The sequence below is a fragment of the Cyprinus carpio genome, chromosome A22 (assembly GCF_018340385.1).
Source record: "Cyprinus carpio isolate SPL01 chromosome A22, ASM1834038v1, whole genome shotgun sequence".
Taxonomy (NCBI): Eukaryota; Metazoa; Chordata; class Actinopteri; order Cypriniformes; family Cyprinidae; genus Cyprinus; species Cyprinus carpio.
Genome location: NC_056593.1, coordinates 5962466 through 5978168, shown reverse-complemented (window position 1 = coordinate 5978168; position 15703 = coordinate 5962466). Strand labels below are relative to the sequence as shown.

Genomic DNA, 15703 nt, shown 5'->3' with positions numbered 1-15703 from the left:
CAACATTTTCTTTAAGTTCAAGAAGTATGAAATATATTATTAATTCATTCTTACAAATCAAGCCTCTTTTATTTAAAAAAATATATTAAAATTGTTTTTCTAGTTTAAGTAGGGATTTTATTGTTAACCCGATTTTATTAAAAAACTAATTTATTAATAGCATTTTTAATACAATTCAATTTTAAGTTTCAGTTTATTTTAAGTTTGTTATTAATGCACAACAAATTGTACTTGTGTAAACAACAAATATTTGATATGCTAGTAATCAAATTCTGGGAATTCTGGAAATTTTTATATATGAAGAAACTTTGTCCACCACTTTTGTTTATACAAAGTTGTCACTAATACTGTATTAAAATGATTTGTGTTAATCAAATCACACTGATTTTGAGTGCAAAACATCTTGAGTTGAACATAAAAACACATAAAAAGTCCATTTGTCACGTTCTCATTGACAGAGTATCTGTTTCCCGCTTTGATTTTTGCCTACAGTAGCACTTCACGCGTTATATTTCTCTCAGTTTATTTGCAAAAGCCTCCATCCTGCTGTCTCACACCTCCAGGACGGCTCTTATCTGGACGTACTTTGGCACATCTCTCTCTTTAAGCAAACATGAGCAGTTTCATCCAGAGTGGGTAATGGACTGACACTAATAGATCTGAACGTAAATGTACGTGTGTATGTGGGCTGCCGGGATGGGACGGCCCACCTGGACCGACTATATAAGAACCAGACGATTGAGAAGAGGCCACGAAACCAACAGGAGAAGAGCGAGGAGAAGATCCAAACACACTCAACTCTTCCATCAACTGGTAAGTTGAAGGAGCTCTTTGAGAGCCTTGTAGATGTTCGGTTGGTTTCAAAAGTGTTTGTTCTCTCATTTTTACAGAACGTGTGTGATCAGAACTGAAAGAAGCTGTCAAAATGAAAGGCATCCAATATCTCGCTGGTCTTCTTCTGCTCCTCTTTGTTCAAAACAGCATCTGTGTCCCACTGCATGATGACAGCACAAGGTTGGAGATTAATTTATAATGCAATAATTTATGATAAAAGCACCTAAAGTAATAATTTCCTTGTATGCAAGTGGTTAAACACGAAATCTTCACTTTATAGCTGTTTGAGGGCTTTTTGTTTGGAAATGTAGGCATCGTTTTGTTCAGTTTATGTAATGTGACACTCATATATCATGTGGTCGTACAGCACAGAGACAGTAGAAAGTCTTCCTGCGAGGGGTCAGGGATTCACGACAGCAAAGAGACATTCTGAGGGAACTTTCTCCAATGACTACAGCAAATACCTGGAGACCAGGAGAGCGCAAGACTTTGTTCAGTGGCTCATGGACTCAAAGAGAAACGGGTATGTACAATTACAGAATGAGATCGTGCACAGAATTGTAAAAAAAAAAAAAAAAAAAAAGTTAAAAATAATCCAAGATTTACAACTCAAATCAAAAAACACCCTTAGTTTTTATAGAACGCATATAAAATGTATCAAATAGCATAAAAACTAATTATGAATAAAACAAAAAAAATATACGATAAATATAAAACATATACTGTATATATTTTCTAAAATAAAAATATATAATCTTTAATATGTTACAGAGCATGTTTTCACATTTATATAATTTATTTTTTGATATAATATATACTGACATATATATATATATATATATATATCTATATATATATATAATCTATATATATATAGATATCTATCATATATATATCTATCTATTATGTTATGTATTTTATTCATTTCTATATAACATTATAATATTAAAACAATATGTAACATATTACATCATTATATATACTAACGCTTATTATTAAAAAGTATAATATAATTTGGAAAGTAATGTAAATCAAATCTTTAAATGTCACAATGTGTTTTTTTAAATGTATAAAAATTAATATATACAATATTATATTTATTATTTTTTATATAATATTACAAAAGCTATAATATAATACTATATACAGCAGGCATGTTATGTTTATTGTTTTTGTTTTATAATCATTTATTTATAATATAAATTGAAACAATATCATGTGATATCATGTGATAATATATGTAAGTATAAATTCTTATAGAAGTTCATAAATGAATATATCATTATATAAGTTCATAATATATATATATATATATATATATATATATATATATATATAAAATTAGAATATATTTTAGAATTTTTAACATTTATGTGTGTGTAATAATATTGTATTTTATTTAAAGGCCTAACACTAACAGACTTTAAGTTAGCTATACTAACTTAAATTCAAACATTAAATCAAACTCTCTTTTTTTGCCAGTGGTTCGGCCAAACGTCACGCTGAGGGAACCTACACCAGTGATGTCAGTTCCTACTTGCAGGACCGGGTGGCCCAGAACTTTGTGGCCTGGCCAAAATCCGGACAGCCCAAGCAAGAGTAGGCCTCCACACTTCGAACTTCAGTGTCTCATAAAGTGTGAAAGAGATGGAAAATAAAAAAAGAGTGACTAACCAAAAAAAAAAAACCTTTCTCTGCTAATGTCTTCTGCTTCTGTGCTAATCCAACAAATACTTCAAAATCCTAACTGCAAAGATGCTATTTGTAGCCAAACATCCCAAAACTAATACTACAAACTTTCTCACGAACTGATTTTCCCAGAAAATCCTACATGCGACATGCTAAACTGTGCTAAACTTGATGTAGGGCTGCTAACTGCAATAATTAACTGGTTTAAACTTTAAATAAGTGTCATGTGCACACGCTAATAAGTTGTTTATCGCTTATGTGCAGTGTTGCAGACAACAGAGGTGCTAATTTGCCGCGCAGGAGGCATGTAGACGGCAGTTTCACCAGTGACGTCAACAAGGTCTTGGACAGCATCGCTGCCAAGGAATATTTACAATGGGTGATGAACTCTAAGACACCAGGGACAAGGTAACATCTTTTCTAGTGGCTAACAACACAGATATGCTAAAGATATATGAATGCCAATCAGTACAAGAAGAACAAATGGGTGTATTTATGTGGTTATTTTCTTTTCTAGTGGCAAACGTGGCGGAAATCAATGAGGAACCAGTGGCTTTTTCTGGGAGAGCTTAAAAATGGATCCTGATGGGGGTTCGATCATCAAAATGAATGAAAGCCATATCGCTTACGGGCAAAATGGATGCAACTCTTGAAATCAAAAGCCATTTTATTTTATTTTTTAAAAAACCTTTGAGCACTGTGGTTGTTAGGCTATTTATTTTCCCTTAGTGATAAAGAACATTGTGTAAGTTATAACAAAAAAATTTTAATAATAATGTTTTTCTATAGTTTTGAACTATTTTCTATGTGTGCGATAAAAACAAACTCAGGTGAATTCACTAACACTCAGGTAAAAAGTGAAGATTTACGTGTGCCACCACTGTATCAAAGTGCCATTGAAAATGGTGTCTTGCTCTGCAAAATAAACATTTTCATATTCCACCCGAGACTGTTGTTGTTGTTTCTGTAGCGCCACCTAAAGGCTGTCTGTAACAGTAAAAGTGTGTGCGGTTTCGGTTTGTTTTTATGTGCAAAGCCATAAGAAACATTTACAACATGTTTATCGAATATTATTTATATATGGGGTTTTATGGTTATAATAAAAAAAAAAGTTATATTTCTGAAATGAGCAAGATTCCTACATTTAAAAAATGCTAACACTTAACACTTCGCATTAAATTAAAAATATTTTTTTTCTTTGCATTTGATAAGAAAAAAACATCTAAAAGAAATAATCTATAAAAAAAGAAAAATTTGTTGCAATATAATATTTTTAAATATTCGAAAAATATGTTTTGTTTGCTGCTGATCAGAAAAAAAATATCTGAGATGGAAGAAAGAAAGAATATATGGAGATGTAAAAGAAAAAAAATTATTACTGAAGTAAATTACCTTTATAATAATAATAATAATATTATTACACTGGAGTAAATTATGTAATAATTTATTTTTTCCTTGCAATTGTTCAGAAAAATATTTAAGATGTAAGAAAGATGTAAGAAACGAAAAAGAAAAAAATACTATTAGTGAAATAAATTACCTCCATTTCAAGATAACATGATAAGAAAGAACTCTGTGCAGTGCATTAATAAAATAATAGTTACATTTCTGAAAAAAAGAGCAAGATTCCAACATTTTGTAAAAAAGAAAAAAAAAGAAAGGTTTTCATTCTTTTACTAATAGCCAACTTGATTTTTAATTTTACTTTATTAATTTACTTAATAGGTATTTTTTTGTTTATTTTATTAACATCTGTTATTATTATTATTATTATTATTATTATTATTATTATTACTCCAGTAATATCAGTTACGAAATAAAATGCTAATGAAATATCTAACCTTATTTTTATTTATTTATTTATTTATTTATTTATTTATTTGTAGTTGATTAGAAAAAAGGCAATCTGAGATTTTTCTTTAAGAAAGAAAGAAAGAAACAAACAAATAACTGAAAAAGGTCAACTTTTTTGTGAAAACAGGATAATATAATACGCAAACACTATCTTGTACAGGTTATAGCGTATAACGAAACGTAAACACTAATACATTTTTTTTTTTTTTGTAATCATGGGAGTTTATTGTTTCTTTGCACCTGTTGCAAGAAAATCTCGCGACTTTTCTGGCACTTCCTAAACCGAGGGGGCGGGGCAACGTAAGGAGCGGCGCTGTTTGCGCGTTGCGTCATCTACGCTGTGCTGTGCGCACTTGCTCTAGGTTTCTGGAAGGACGTAGAGACTCTACCGGTGTCTTTCATATCAACACGGAGTGCTCCAGCCGTTTCTAACGCTTGTTCGGGGACTTTATATGCATCAAAAACATGATTAAGAACGGAAGTCATGCTGTGAAGGAAGAGGACAAGGTAGAGTCAAGCTCTTTCAGCCACAGCCCGGAGAAGAGGAAGCGGGTGATCCGGGTGTGGTGTGACGGCTGGTGAGTGACACCACATTCATGCGGTGAAAGTGTGCAGTGCATCTCTACAGCACAAGAATGGGTTTAAAAATGTTTGAATTCAACAAAAATGAAGTATAGCTGGACAGGGACAGGGTTTACCCATGGTATTTTGACATTTACCATGGTAACGTTACTGTATAACGTTAAATATCAACAAAAAGTACTGTGTTTTCGTATCATCATGACAGTCTTGGAAGAACCTTGGAATACAAAAGTAACTTACTCTATCTGCACCATCCTCACAACGTATCACGCTGGTAGTTTTAAATATACTATGGTACTAAAATTCATGCATGGCAAACAGATGCCATTTCTATGGTTACGTATGCTTAATGATTGCCTTATTTATTTGTCTGTTATTGTTTATATAAATATACCATGGTATTACCACAGTACACGTGCAAAAAACATAGTAGTACCAAAATATTATCATATTTAAGTATCGTGGTGTTTATATGGTACAGCATGGTATTTTGAAGAATACCATGGTATGTGTGTCAAAAAGCATGATAAATGTATTTGTTCATGGTAAGGTATTTTGTATTTGTACTTTTATGTTTATACATGTTTATACATGTCCAAAAATCTAGTGCCTAATACTGTGGAACTTTTTGTTAGTGTAGTAAATAGGCTTGAGAAATGATCAGACATTTGATATTTCATAATCTGAAAGCGTATCTTTTTCAGTAATTAAATTAAAACTGAAATAAAACATATATTCGATGAAAACTGAAATTAAAATTAATTAAAGCTTTATAGAAATATAAAAAAAGGAAAAATGACAAAAGGACAAAATTAAAATTAAAAATACTTAAAATACTAAAAATATTAAAATTAGAACTGACAAAAAAATTAAAGCTACATTAAATTTTATTTATAAGCTAAATAAATGTAATATTAATAAATATAATAAGATATGAATATATGTTAACGTAACACTGCAGTGGTGGTTCAAAGGTTTTTGAGTCATGTGATTTCTGAGAACTGTTATAGATGGGATTTATAGAACTCATAATACCTGTTTCTCATACCTGTACTAATGGTTCACAGAGGCGCAGAACTGACACCCTTCATGCTTAAAGGTGATATATTCCTCCAATTCATTTAACTGCAGCGTTCATTTATGAGTGATGAAATGTAACTGCAGTTATATAAATAACACATAGTGTGAAGTGTGGTGCCAAGCAAAGGATCATGGGAGATTATGTCCCCATGTAATCCCATTGGCCTGGCTAATGATATTACTAGGGGTAGGGCTCGTGGTGGTTAGATAACCCACCCGTCTCTAGTTACAGCTGTGTGTACAGCTTTTTATTTAGCTGTTATAAAGAAGTTATTAATTACATCACCTGTGTGGTTTTTTTTTCTGAATGGAAGTCATGTTTGACCCTATGTTTAAAATCCACATCTGTCTTCACAGCTATGACATGGTGCACTACGGTCACTCTAACCAATTACGGCAGGCCAAGGCGATGGGAGATTATCTCGTAGTAGGAGTACACACAGACGGTATGCTTCACACGTCATATTTCACACATTCACATAAAGTCACTGTAACGCTGTAATATATAAACTGAGAAATGGTCTGATATTTTCTCTTGTACATTCAGAGGAAATATCCAAGCACAAGGGTCCTCCGGTCTTCACGCAGGCCGAGCGATATAAAATGATACGGGCCATAAAGTGGGTGGATGAGATCGTGGAGGGGGCGCCTTATGTTACTACGCTGGAGACACTGGACAAGTACAACTGTGATTTCTGCGTGCACGGAGGTGAGTGGATCCTTTAGACACTTATAAACGTTAAAAGCAGTCCGTAATAATGTTAATGTCTTTAAAGGTGCTGTATGGAAGACTTTGACTCTACTAAAGCATAAAAATACCATAATATGTTTGCAGATATTTAAGAAATATGCTAAGTTAACATATTTGTTTATCTGAAAAACAATGCTACAGTCAGTTATTCTCCTTTGAAAATGTGCGTTCGGGGCCGGAATGTCGGTCTCTGTTTTGGTTTGTGAAACCCTCCCACTGCCAGTTTACCTAATTGTATTTCGGCACCCCGGGTTGCCAGTTGTTGGAAAACACAGCGTATTTAATTTCATTCATCATCAAGTGCGCTTGTTCCTGTTTGTGTCGTCAATCTGGCAACCTGCATGTGCATTAAATCTGAGGAGGAGGGGCCGGGTGAAAAAAAACCCCCTCAATATTTTGCATTTGGACTGCAATACCTAGTTTAACCACTCGGTGTCAATCCTACATACCGCACCTTTAAAGGTGCCATCATTTACACTTTTGTGGAATTTTATTTCTTGAAGTACACTTATTTTTTTTAATCCAAAATGGTTATAATTTAGTTTTTCATAATCATTTTCATCCTGTTTGATTCTTAAAATTGAACATCCTATATTTGTTACTGTTCCTTTAAGAGTTCTATATGTAAATTATGTAATGATTGAACACAAACTGGTTCATGTCAGGTTAAGGTCAGTTCAATCATAAGCATTATGTGTAAATATAATATTAACAATAACCATTAATCCATAATCATGATGATTTCTAAACAACATTGTTCATCAGCTGGAAAAATTGTAAATTCCAATTTTTAAAGTGATTCCAACTATATGTTTTTTACAGTCATTTTGAGTAAATGATCTTGGTGTTTAAAAAACCTGTTCACACCAAGAACAGTAACTATAAACATAACTAAAACAATAACTATATTAGTGTCCACAACATCGGACGATGACATTCTGTTTATTGTTAAGTCCATGCTACAGTTTTGTCATCTGCGACTTCAAATGCTTGAGCTCTTAAAAAGCCAGGCCAATTTTTAAAGTGATTCCAACTATATTGTTCATCAGCTGGAAAAATTGTAAATTCCAATTTTTAAAGTGATTCCAACTATATTGTTCCTCTGTGTCAAAACTGTTATAATTGCGGTGTGGACAGCTCTATTAGAACAATTTAGAATGATTATTAAAATGTTTTAGTTATATTTATCTTTATATTTATGGTCATTCTGTAATTTGTACATTGAAGGAATAACCATTATATGTTTTCATATAATAATAATTCATAATTTCAATAATATAATTTCAATAATAATAATAATAATAATAAATAATTAAAATAACAAGTAGAATTTCAATAATTTAATTTTATGTTGCTAGATGATATCACATTGACCGTGGACGGAAAGGATACATACGATGAAGTGAAGAGAATGGGTCGATACAGGTAAAGTCCAATGGGCCTCGGACATATACCTGTGGCACACCACTGAATTTTGACCCAAGGGTGTGTGTAATGGTTGCTGTATGTGTCTTTTTCATCAACAGGGAATGTAAACGTACACAGGGAGTGTCTACGACAGACCTAGTGGGTCGTATGCTCCTGTTAACAAAATCACATCACAGTAATGTTGTGAGTATACTTTATCGTTTATTGTGTATATAAGTGTTATGTGAAGTCTTTTTGTTAGTCTCTAATTCATATTCCTCCCTCTCTCTCAGGATAATACAGCCTACCAGCTCCACACAGATAACTTTGGGAAGGTGAGTTGATCTGCTCATGTCCAGATTAATATTTTTATGATATTGTAATCTGCTGTCATATGAAGGTTTGACCACTAGAGGTCAGGGAATACCTGTAAACCATTAAGACAACATACAATTGAAATTTTATTATATTTTATTTTATGTTATGTATTTTGTCATCAAACCTAATAATCTAATTAAATCCTGATGGATAAAATGAAATCTTCTGCAACATTATTTCCATCTTTATATTTACTCTGCTTGGAAATGTCCATGTAACAGTAGTTAAATAGATTAAGAATGCCATGGGTTTTTTTTAATGATGTTTTTAATTTCAGTTGGAGAACATACTGTACATAACTGGAATTGTTTATGTGGTGTATGAGTAACAAAACGTTCATTTGAATATTTTGGCATTTGCAAATGCAAAACTTTCTCATGTATCCTTTCTCCTCAGGGTCCTAAAGGGCACAGCCCTTGGACTGGCGTCTCTCAGTTCCTTCAGACGTCTCAGAAGATCATCCAGTTCGCCTCAGGAAAAGAACCGCAGCCGGGAGACACAATTATTTATGTGGCCGGAGCTTTCGATCTCTTCCGTATCCTTTTAAAATCAAGTCACTCCACATTTAGCTTCTGAAGACATCCAGAAAAACTGGAAAAGTCAGGATAAATTCAGTTGAACATTTTTAAGTGGTTGTACATTTGTTTTGGCCTTGACTATCTGACCCGTATAGACATCGGTCACGTGGATTTCCTCGAGACGGTTCACAAACAAGCAGAGAAACCTTACGTCATTGTCGGACTGCACTTTGACCAGGTGTGTTTCATAAAAACAAATGCACACAAACACTTTATGAGATTTTACAGCCCTCTCCACCCTCACGGTGCTGTTTTTAATTCTTGTGCTAAACTTTGATCAGACAGAAAACCTCATGTGAATCAGGAAAAAGGAAGTTCAAAGTTACAACCTCAGCATGACGACATGCAAACCTGTTTTACAGTTTTTTTTTTAACTTTGTCTCAGCGGAAACATGTTCAAGTTCCCTAATATGCAAAAAACCATACACATTACAGATATGGTTACTACAGTGAAACTGTAGCAAATTGTTTTACTACCACAAAACAAAAGTGAAACAAAATTATAATTGTGAATAGTTTTAAAATTGCCAAATTTTAAACAATTGGTTAGTGACATACCGTAAACCTTTGGTTAGTAAATCTTAGTCGGTCTGTAATTGTATTAGTGACTTGTGTGTGAATTATAGCAGTGTGTAATTTTAATGTTAAGTAAATGTTATTGGTGTGTTTATAAGTTGTAGTTGTTTTATTGTTTTGTAGGAAGTGAACCGCTACAAAGGAAAGAACTACCCCATCATGAATATTCATGAGAGAACTTTGAGTGTGCTGGCTTGCAGAGTAAGTGCATAACTTACCCCTCCTCCAATGATTTCTCTGCGTTTCGCTTAAATTTGCGCCTAACTACCTGCTTCTTTTAATAATTTATTGGTAGTTTGCATAAATTACCATCTCCTCCAATCTTTTGTCAGCATTTTGCATACATTACTGCCACCTCCAGTCAGTTTTCTGGATTGTGCATAATTTACAGTCTCTTCTACTCCCGTTTTATTATGTTGCACATTTCAAGTTGTTTTTGTGTTGCAGACACTTGTTTAAGAACAATGGGCCATTGTATTCAGAGAGAGGGAGTTAAATATTACAAAAAAGGGAGGATGGGGGGAAGAAACTGGGCAGAAGCATTAAGAAACATCTCAAGGTCAAAAGAACAGACACCACAAGCTGTGATAAAAGTTCATTTGTAACTGCACCTATTAAAAATCTCACGCCTTGAGCTAATCCAAAACATGTTCAGGTTTACAAACCCTCTCATTCATCCACAGCACACATACTCTCGTGGATCAGGCAAATACCAGCATACCTAAAGCATGATGTCGCATTCAGACAGAGCCCCCATAGAGCTGGCGATATCAGAAACATGCACTGAAACTCCAGACCTCCCTCATACTGTAATATCAGTGTAAACTAAACATGCATTTCTTTCTGAAGACTGCTGAATGATGAGAGGTTTCATTTGGCTTTAAGATTTAGAACTTTGGCTGATTTGGACAATTTTAGAACATTTGAACCAAGAACTTTCAACTTGGGGAACTATAGAATTGTAGAACTTGAGGACACATGGTGAACTCAGAACTGGAGAACAATGAGAACGCAAAACTTTTAGAACTTTGAGAACGTAAAGAACAGAGAGCCTGGAGAACTTGGCGAACTTAGTGAACTAGAACTGGAGAACTTTGTGAATTTGTAGATCCCTGAGAACGTAAAAGATAGAGAAATTAAAAGATAGAGAATGGAGAACCTAGACAATGTAGAACTTTAGAACTTGGATAGCTCTGAGAATTTACAACTTAAGGAAATTAGAGAATGTAAAACTTGGGGAACTTAGAACTATAGAACTGGAGAAATGTGTGAGCTAGGAGAAGTCTGAAAACATAATGTAAAGAAATTAAAAGTTAGAGAACGTAGAACCTAGTGGAGAACTTTAGAAATTAGATAACTCTGAAAATGTACAGAATGTAGAGAACTTTAAGAACTCTGAGAACTTTGGAACTGGAGAACTTTATGAGCTTGAAGAACTTAAATCTTAAAAAAATGAAAACTTAAAAACTTAAAGTGGTCATATGACGTTGCTAAAAAGAACATTACTTTGTGTATTTGGTGTAATGAAATGTATTTATGCAGTTTAAGGTTCAAAAAACACATTATTTTCCACATACTGTACATTACTGTTTCTCCTCTCTGCCCCGCCTTTCTGAAATGCGTCTGTTTTTTACAAAGCTTATTGGTCTGAAAAGTGAGGTGTGCTCTGATTGGCCGGCTATCTAGTGCATTGTGATTAGCCGAATACCTCAAGCGTATGACGGAAATGTTACGCCCCTTACCAGGTTCAGGAAACAGTCCTCTGTAAAATGCGCTGCACACACTCGAATATTTGGGTTGAACTGTTCTGGAACAGTGTTGTAAATACAACTTAACCACTGATTTCTAGTTGTGCCCTCTTTTGGAAGACCAAACAAAGTATTGGCTTTCACAACGAAACACACAGCGTCTCTTCAACATGGCAGCGGCGGCAACAATACTACATCGAAAATAAAAGTTACGCCTTCTTTCTTTGCGTGAACATTTGGGTGGAGATTTGGGATGCAGATCTTCCCACATCGGGATGTAGACGTGTTTGAACGAGCCGTTTTTAGGAAGGTGGTGATGAACGTTCACTTTTATAAAGATTAACTCTTTGGGTTTGATACTTTAATCTTTGCGACTTTACAGATCTTCTGTATGCACAAACAGCTTTTGACTCTCCAAAGACAAATAAAAAAACATGAAATCGCATCATATGACCCCTTTAAAGAATCTGTTGTAGAATCAATCTTTAATTTAGGATATGGATAACTGTCTTGTGATTCCCTTGTCTTCAGTATGTGTCTGAGGTTGTGATCGGGGCTCCGTATGCAGTAGGAAAAGACCTTCTGGATCACTTTAAGGTACAGTACTAAACTGTTCATTGTAGAGAATAAGAAACTAGTTTTGGTGTAACCCGCTTCTAGACACAGTAACACAATAAGAGGCTTTGAGTGTGAAGAGAAGGTGGTTTGTGTGATTCACACAGTACGCCATTGAGACATAACGCTGTGTGTGTGTGTTGTGTAAAGCTCTGGGACAGCAGCCAGACTCCGAGGCTTTAGTGACTGAACACTGTTTCAGCAATTCTGTGTTGTCCTGCTTCTGGAACAATCTAGAGATTTACTGCTCGCCCCTTTAACCACAAAGTTCAACCATGCATTATAGTTATAGTATAGTATAACTCCCAGTGCTTGGGACATTTTCTCAGTCCTGATGGGAAAACATACAAAGGATGCACAATATACTTTTGACATGTTTTAAGTTTTTTCTTCCATTATTTTTTTAGTGCCAAATTTTTGAAGCACTACACTAATATCCAAATATTCTGTTGTACATTAAAATATTTTGATACATGATTTTAATAATTTTTTTTTTTCAATTTTAGATTTTAATTTGAACTGATTTTTTTTTTTTTTAAGTTTCACATTTTTAAAAACAAAGTTTTTTACTTTTTTACAATTATTTGCTCATCTAAAAGTGTCTCCTTATCTCAACTAAGGTCATTATAGTTAGCTAAAAATAAAACAAAAAACAATCTTTACTTTAAATAAAATAAATGTGAAAACTTTTTTTCAGATAGTTGACATTTGGCAGTTTAATTTAGTTAAACTTATAATAACTAAAACTGAAACAAAACTGAAACTGAAATAAAAACATATTTAAAAAACTACAAAAAAAATTACAAAAACACAATGAAACGGCAAATATAAAATTAAAAACTGATTCAAAACATTAATGAAAACTATAATAGTATCTCGGTGATATTAAAATAACACTATACATATCAGAATCTACAGTTATGAATCTATATCTAAATGTTCATGTGCCTGGCTGTAGGTGGATCTGGTGTGTCATGGGAAGACCGAAGTGTTTCCTGACACAGATGGAACAGACCCTTACACCGTGAGTAAAGTCTCCTAATATGCATACCCGAACGATCTTTTCTTCCATAAAAACTGTTTTTACCCATTGTGTCTCTTCACAGGAGCCAAAGAAGAGAGGTGTTTTCCGCATCCTGGACAGCGGCAACAATCTGACCTCCGACGACATCGTGCAGAGAATCATTGAGAACAGGTTTGTGGGACAATACGAGCAAATCGTGCAAGCATCGGCTCACTTGAAATGTTATGAACCTATGCAAATGAGCCATGTCTCTCTTTGTCTGGTAGGTTGCAGTTTGAGGCCAGGAACCAGAAGAAGGAAGCTAAAGAGATGGCCGTGATCGAGGCTTTGAAGCATAAAGAAGATTCGCTGAAGACCGAGACGGCTCTAACGAATAATTAAACAAACTATACAAGCCAAACAAATCAAAATTACCCCCAGACTGTTGTAAAACATCCTGAACGAACAAATGCCTGAGATGAGGCTGCTTTTAAGTGGACTTGGAGAAACACAGACTTGTTTTTTTATATTGTTTGACGACAGAAGCACTTTGTTGTGCGTGAAGAGTTTTTATGGTACCTATTAAATGGGTTGGAAGACTTTCTCCGTGGATTGGAGGAACAATGAGAAACATTCAGCAAATACTTTTGCATCATATAGGAAGGTTATGGGACGATTGTGTCATTTCAATGGTTTTTTAATTGCCGATCCATCCGCACATAACTGTGGTTGAGCAGAGAATCGCTTTATGAAGAAACACTTGATGTTGACTATGATGGATTGCATAATAGCTGTTGGTATGTTTGTTAGCTTATTCTGATTTTATGTTTGGATTATTTTTTTTTATTTTGTGTTTTATATTCTGTGTCATGGAAATATACATGTATGCAGGTCACATTTTAGCCCTAAATCAAAACAAAAGAAAGAAAAAAAAAATTCATATAGAAATTTTCTTTTTGGGGGACTATTAAGCCTTTTTTTTTTTTTTTTTTTTTACATTGTGATATTATTTTTTATTATTTTATTTCCATCCATATTCTCATTACCATAACACATCTGGACATTTACCTTTTTATTTGAGATTTTGGCAAATGGGCTTTATCTATCAAAATAATGTCACAATGGGACAAAAAAAAAAAATCTAAATATTAAATCATTAAAATAATAACTTTTTTTAATGGTAAAATGTCATCCTGGCCATTTTTACCTGGTTTTACCCTAGTATCTTTTATTCTCTTGTTACACTTTTATATTTACACTTCTCATCATCACCACAAGAATTATAATACGTGGTGTGTCATGGAAAAAAAAAAATTCTGAACAAATCTCTTAAGTTTTTTTTCAAATATTGTTTTATACAGTGTCCACAGTCACATATCTGGCATTTTCCGCTCTCTTATACCACTTTTATTTTCACTTTCTCACATTGTTGTGATGTGATCAAAGTCACAACCAAAGACTCTCTGACCTCAGGTGATTGTTAGATGTTAGTTTAACGTCACACTTTCATTCATTTTAACGTTTAAGATAAATAATCTTTACAAACATGAGAGTCTAAACTTGCTTTTATCTCATATGTACTTTTATCTTGTTTTTTCACCTGTTTTTGTTTATAATGAATGTCAAAGCACCTTGCAATTGAAGCATGTTTTTTGTTTTTAACATTTCCTGCACATTTATAGTGAATAGCTGTGAAAATAACACTAATTTAATGTTTCTACTTTGCAGAAATGTTGAGTGACCAATTCTGAAAGTGGTGTTAACGTTTTCAGACAATCTTAAATTTATCTTCCCATGATATCCCATCATTAACTGTAAATCATCAAAACACATCCATTAATTGCTAATTATATGCAATTTTCACAATAAATATCAAAACAGGCTGTTCTGACTGTTATTTGAACATTAACGCATTAAGCGCATTAAAAGCTAATTACTGAATCTAATTTAGTCAATTTGAAGATTATCTTTCAGGCAGAACTTTATGAGAAATTTGTAATATTTTCCTCCCCTGCTACTGATTTTTTATGGATATGTTTTTGTGCTTTTAAACACAATGTAAAGTACCTGATTTATTTTATTTAACTAAAACTGAAAAAAGAAAAAAAAAACACCTTCCTTGGAAAAAAGTTCACTGATATATATATACATGTATTTTTATACATGTATAAAAAACAAAAACTACTAAAAATGACAAAAACATAAAAAAAACTACTAAAACTTTATCTGAAATTAAAATAACAAATATTTTAAATATTGACAAAAGCCATAATAGTATGATACTAAATTAACATTGTGAAGTAAAAACATTCTGAACTGAATTTTACAGCAGATTTGAATGTGTGTGGTCACTGATTGTACAAAGAAAATGTTTATGGTTATTAATAAAAAAGTAATAATTATAAAGGTTTATTGTACATATTTAAGCTGATGCTTGATGAGTGTTTTTTTGACTGATTCCATGTTAAAATTTTTGTTGTGGCCTATTAGATAAAAAAACTATAACAAAATAATAAAAAATATTTAATTTAAATGTATTTGATTGATTTAATGTTTTATTGTTTATAAGGTATTTTATGCCATTTGTTGACTTCATATAATTACAAAA

General features: G+C 33.1%; 2 protein-coding genes across 3 annotated transcripts; both read left to right on the top strand.

Annotated features, from left to right (window-relative positions):
* The first annotated feature begins 501 nt into the window (after positions 1–501).
* Positions 502–3465, top strand: LOC109079483 (pro-glucagon-like). Its single transcript, XM_019094634.2, has 6 exons — positions 502–813; positions 891–1014; positions 1202–1357; positions 2317–2433; positions 2788–2931; positions 3041–3465. The coding sequence occupies exons 2-6, from the start codon at positions 926–928 to the stop codon at positions 3063–3065; spliced, it is 531 nt and encodes a 176-aa protein (XP_018950179.1). The 5' UTR covers positions 502–813; positions 891–925; the 3' UTR covers positions 3066–3465.
* A 1211-nt stretch (positions 3466–4676) lies between these two features.
* On the top strand, positions 4677–14332 carry LOC109079487 (ethanolamine-phosphate cytidylyltransferase-like). 2 transcript variants are annotated; one of them, XM_019094644.2, is made up of 14 exons: positions 4821–4955; positions 6027–6058; positions 6397–6485; positions 6587–6748; positions 8149–8215; positions 8317–8401; positions 8491–8532; positions 8972–9110; positions 9249–9331; positions 9853–9930; positions 12009–12074; positions 13051–13116; positions 13199–13287; positions 13383–14332. In XM_019094644.2, exons 3-14 carry the CDS (start codon positions 6404–6406, stop codon positions 13495–13497), a joined length of 1074 nt encoding a protein of 357 aa, XP_018950189.1. In that variant the 5' UTR covers positions 4821–4955; positions 6027–6058; positions 6397–6403; the 3' UTR covers positions 13498–14332. The 2 variants fall into 2 exon arrangements, with proteins under 2 accessions (XP_018950187.1, XP_018950189.1); XM_019094642.2 differs by lacking the exon at positions 6027–6058 and having other exon boundaries at positions 4677–4955.
* The last annotated feature ends 1371 nt before the right edge of the window (positions 14333–15703 follow it).

Bases quoted from the DNA above. Each gene is read 5' to 3' on its own strand.
- LOC109079487 (XM_019094642.2), top strand. From the start codon at position 4,843: ATGATTAAGAACGGAAGTCATGCTGTGAAGGAAGAGGACAAGGTAGAG. The intron at 6,749-8,148 runs GTGAGTGGATCC...TTATGTTGCTAG, and splicing joins TGATTTCTGCGTGCACGGAG to ATGATATCACATTGACCGTG. The intron at 8,216-8,316 runs GTAAAGTCCAAT...TTTCATCAACAG, and splicing joins AAGAGAATGGGTCGATACAG to GGAATGTAAACGTACACAGG.
- LOC109079483 (XM_019094634.2), top strand. From the start codon at position 926: ATGAAAGGCATCCAATATCTCGCTGGTCTTCTTCTGCTCCTCTTTGTT. The intron at 2,434-2,787 runs GTAGGCCTCCAC...GCTTATGTGCAG, and splicing joins TCCGGACAGCCCAAGCAAGA to TGTTGCAGACAACAGAGGTG. The intron at 2,932-3,040 runs GTAACATCTTTT...TTTCTTTTCTAG, and splicing joins TCTAAGACACCAGGGACAAG to TGGCAAACGTGGCGGAAATC.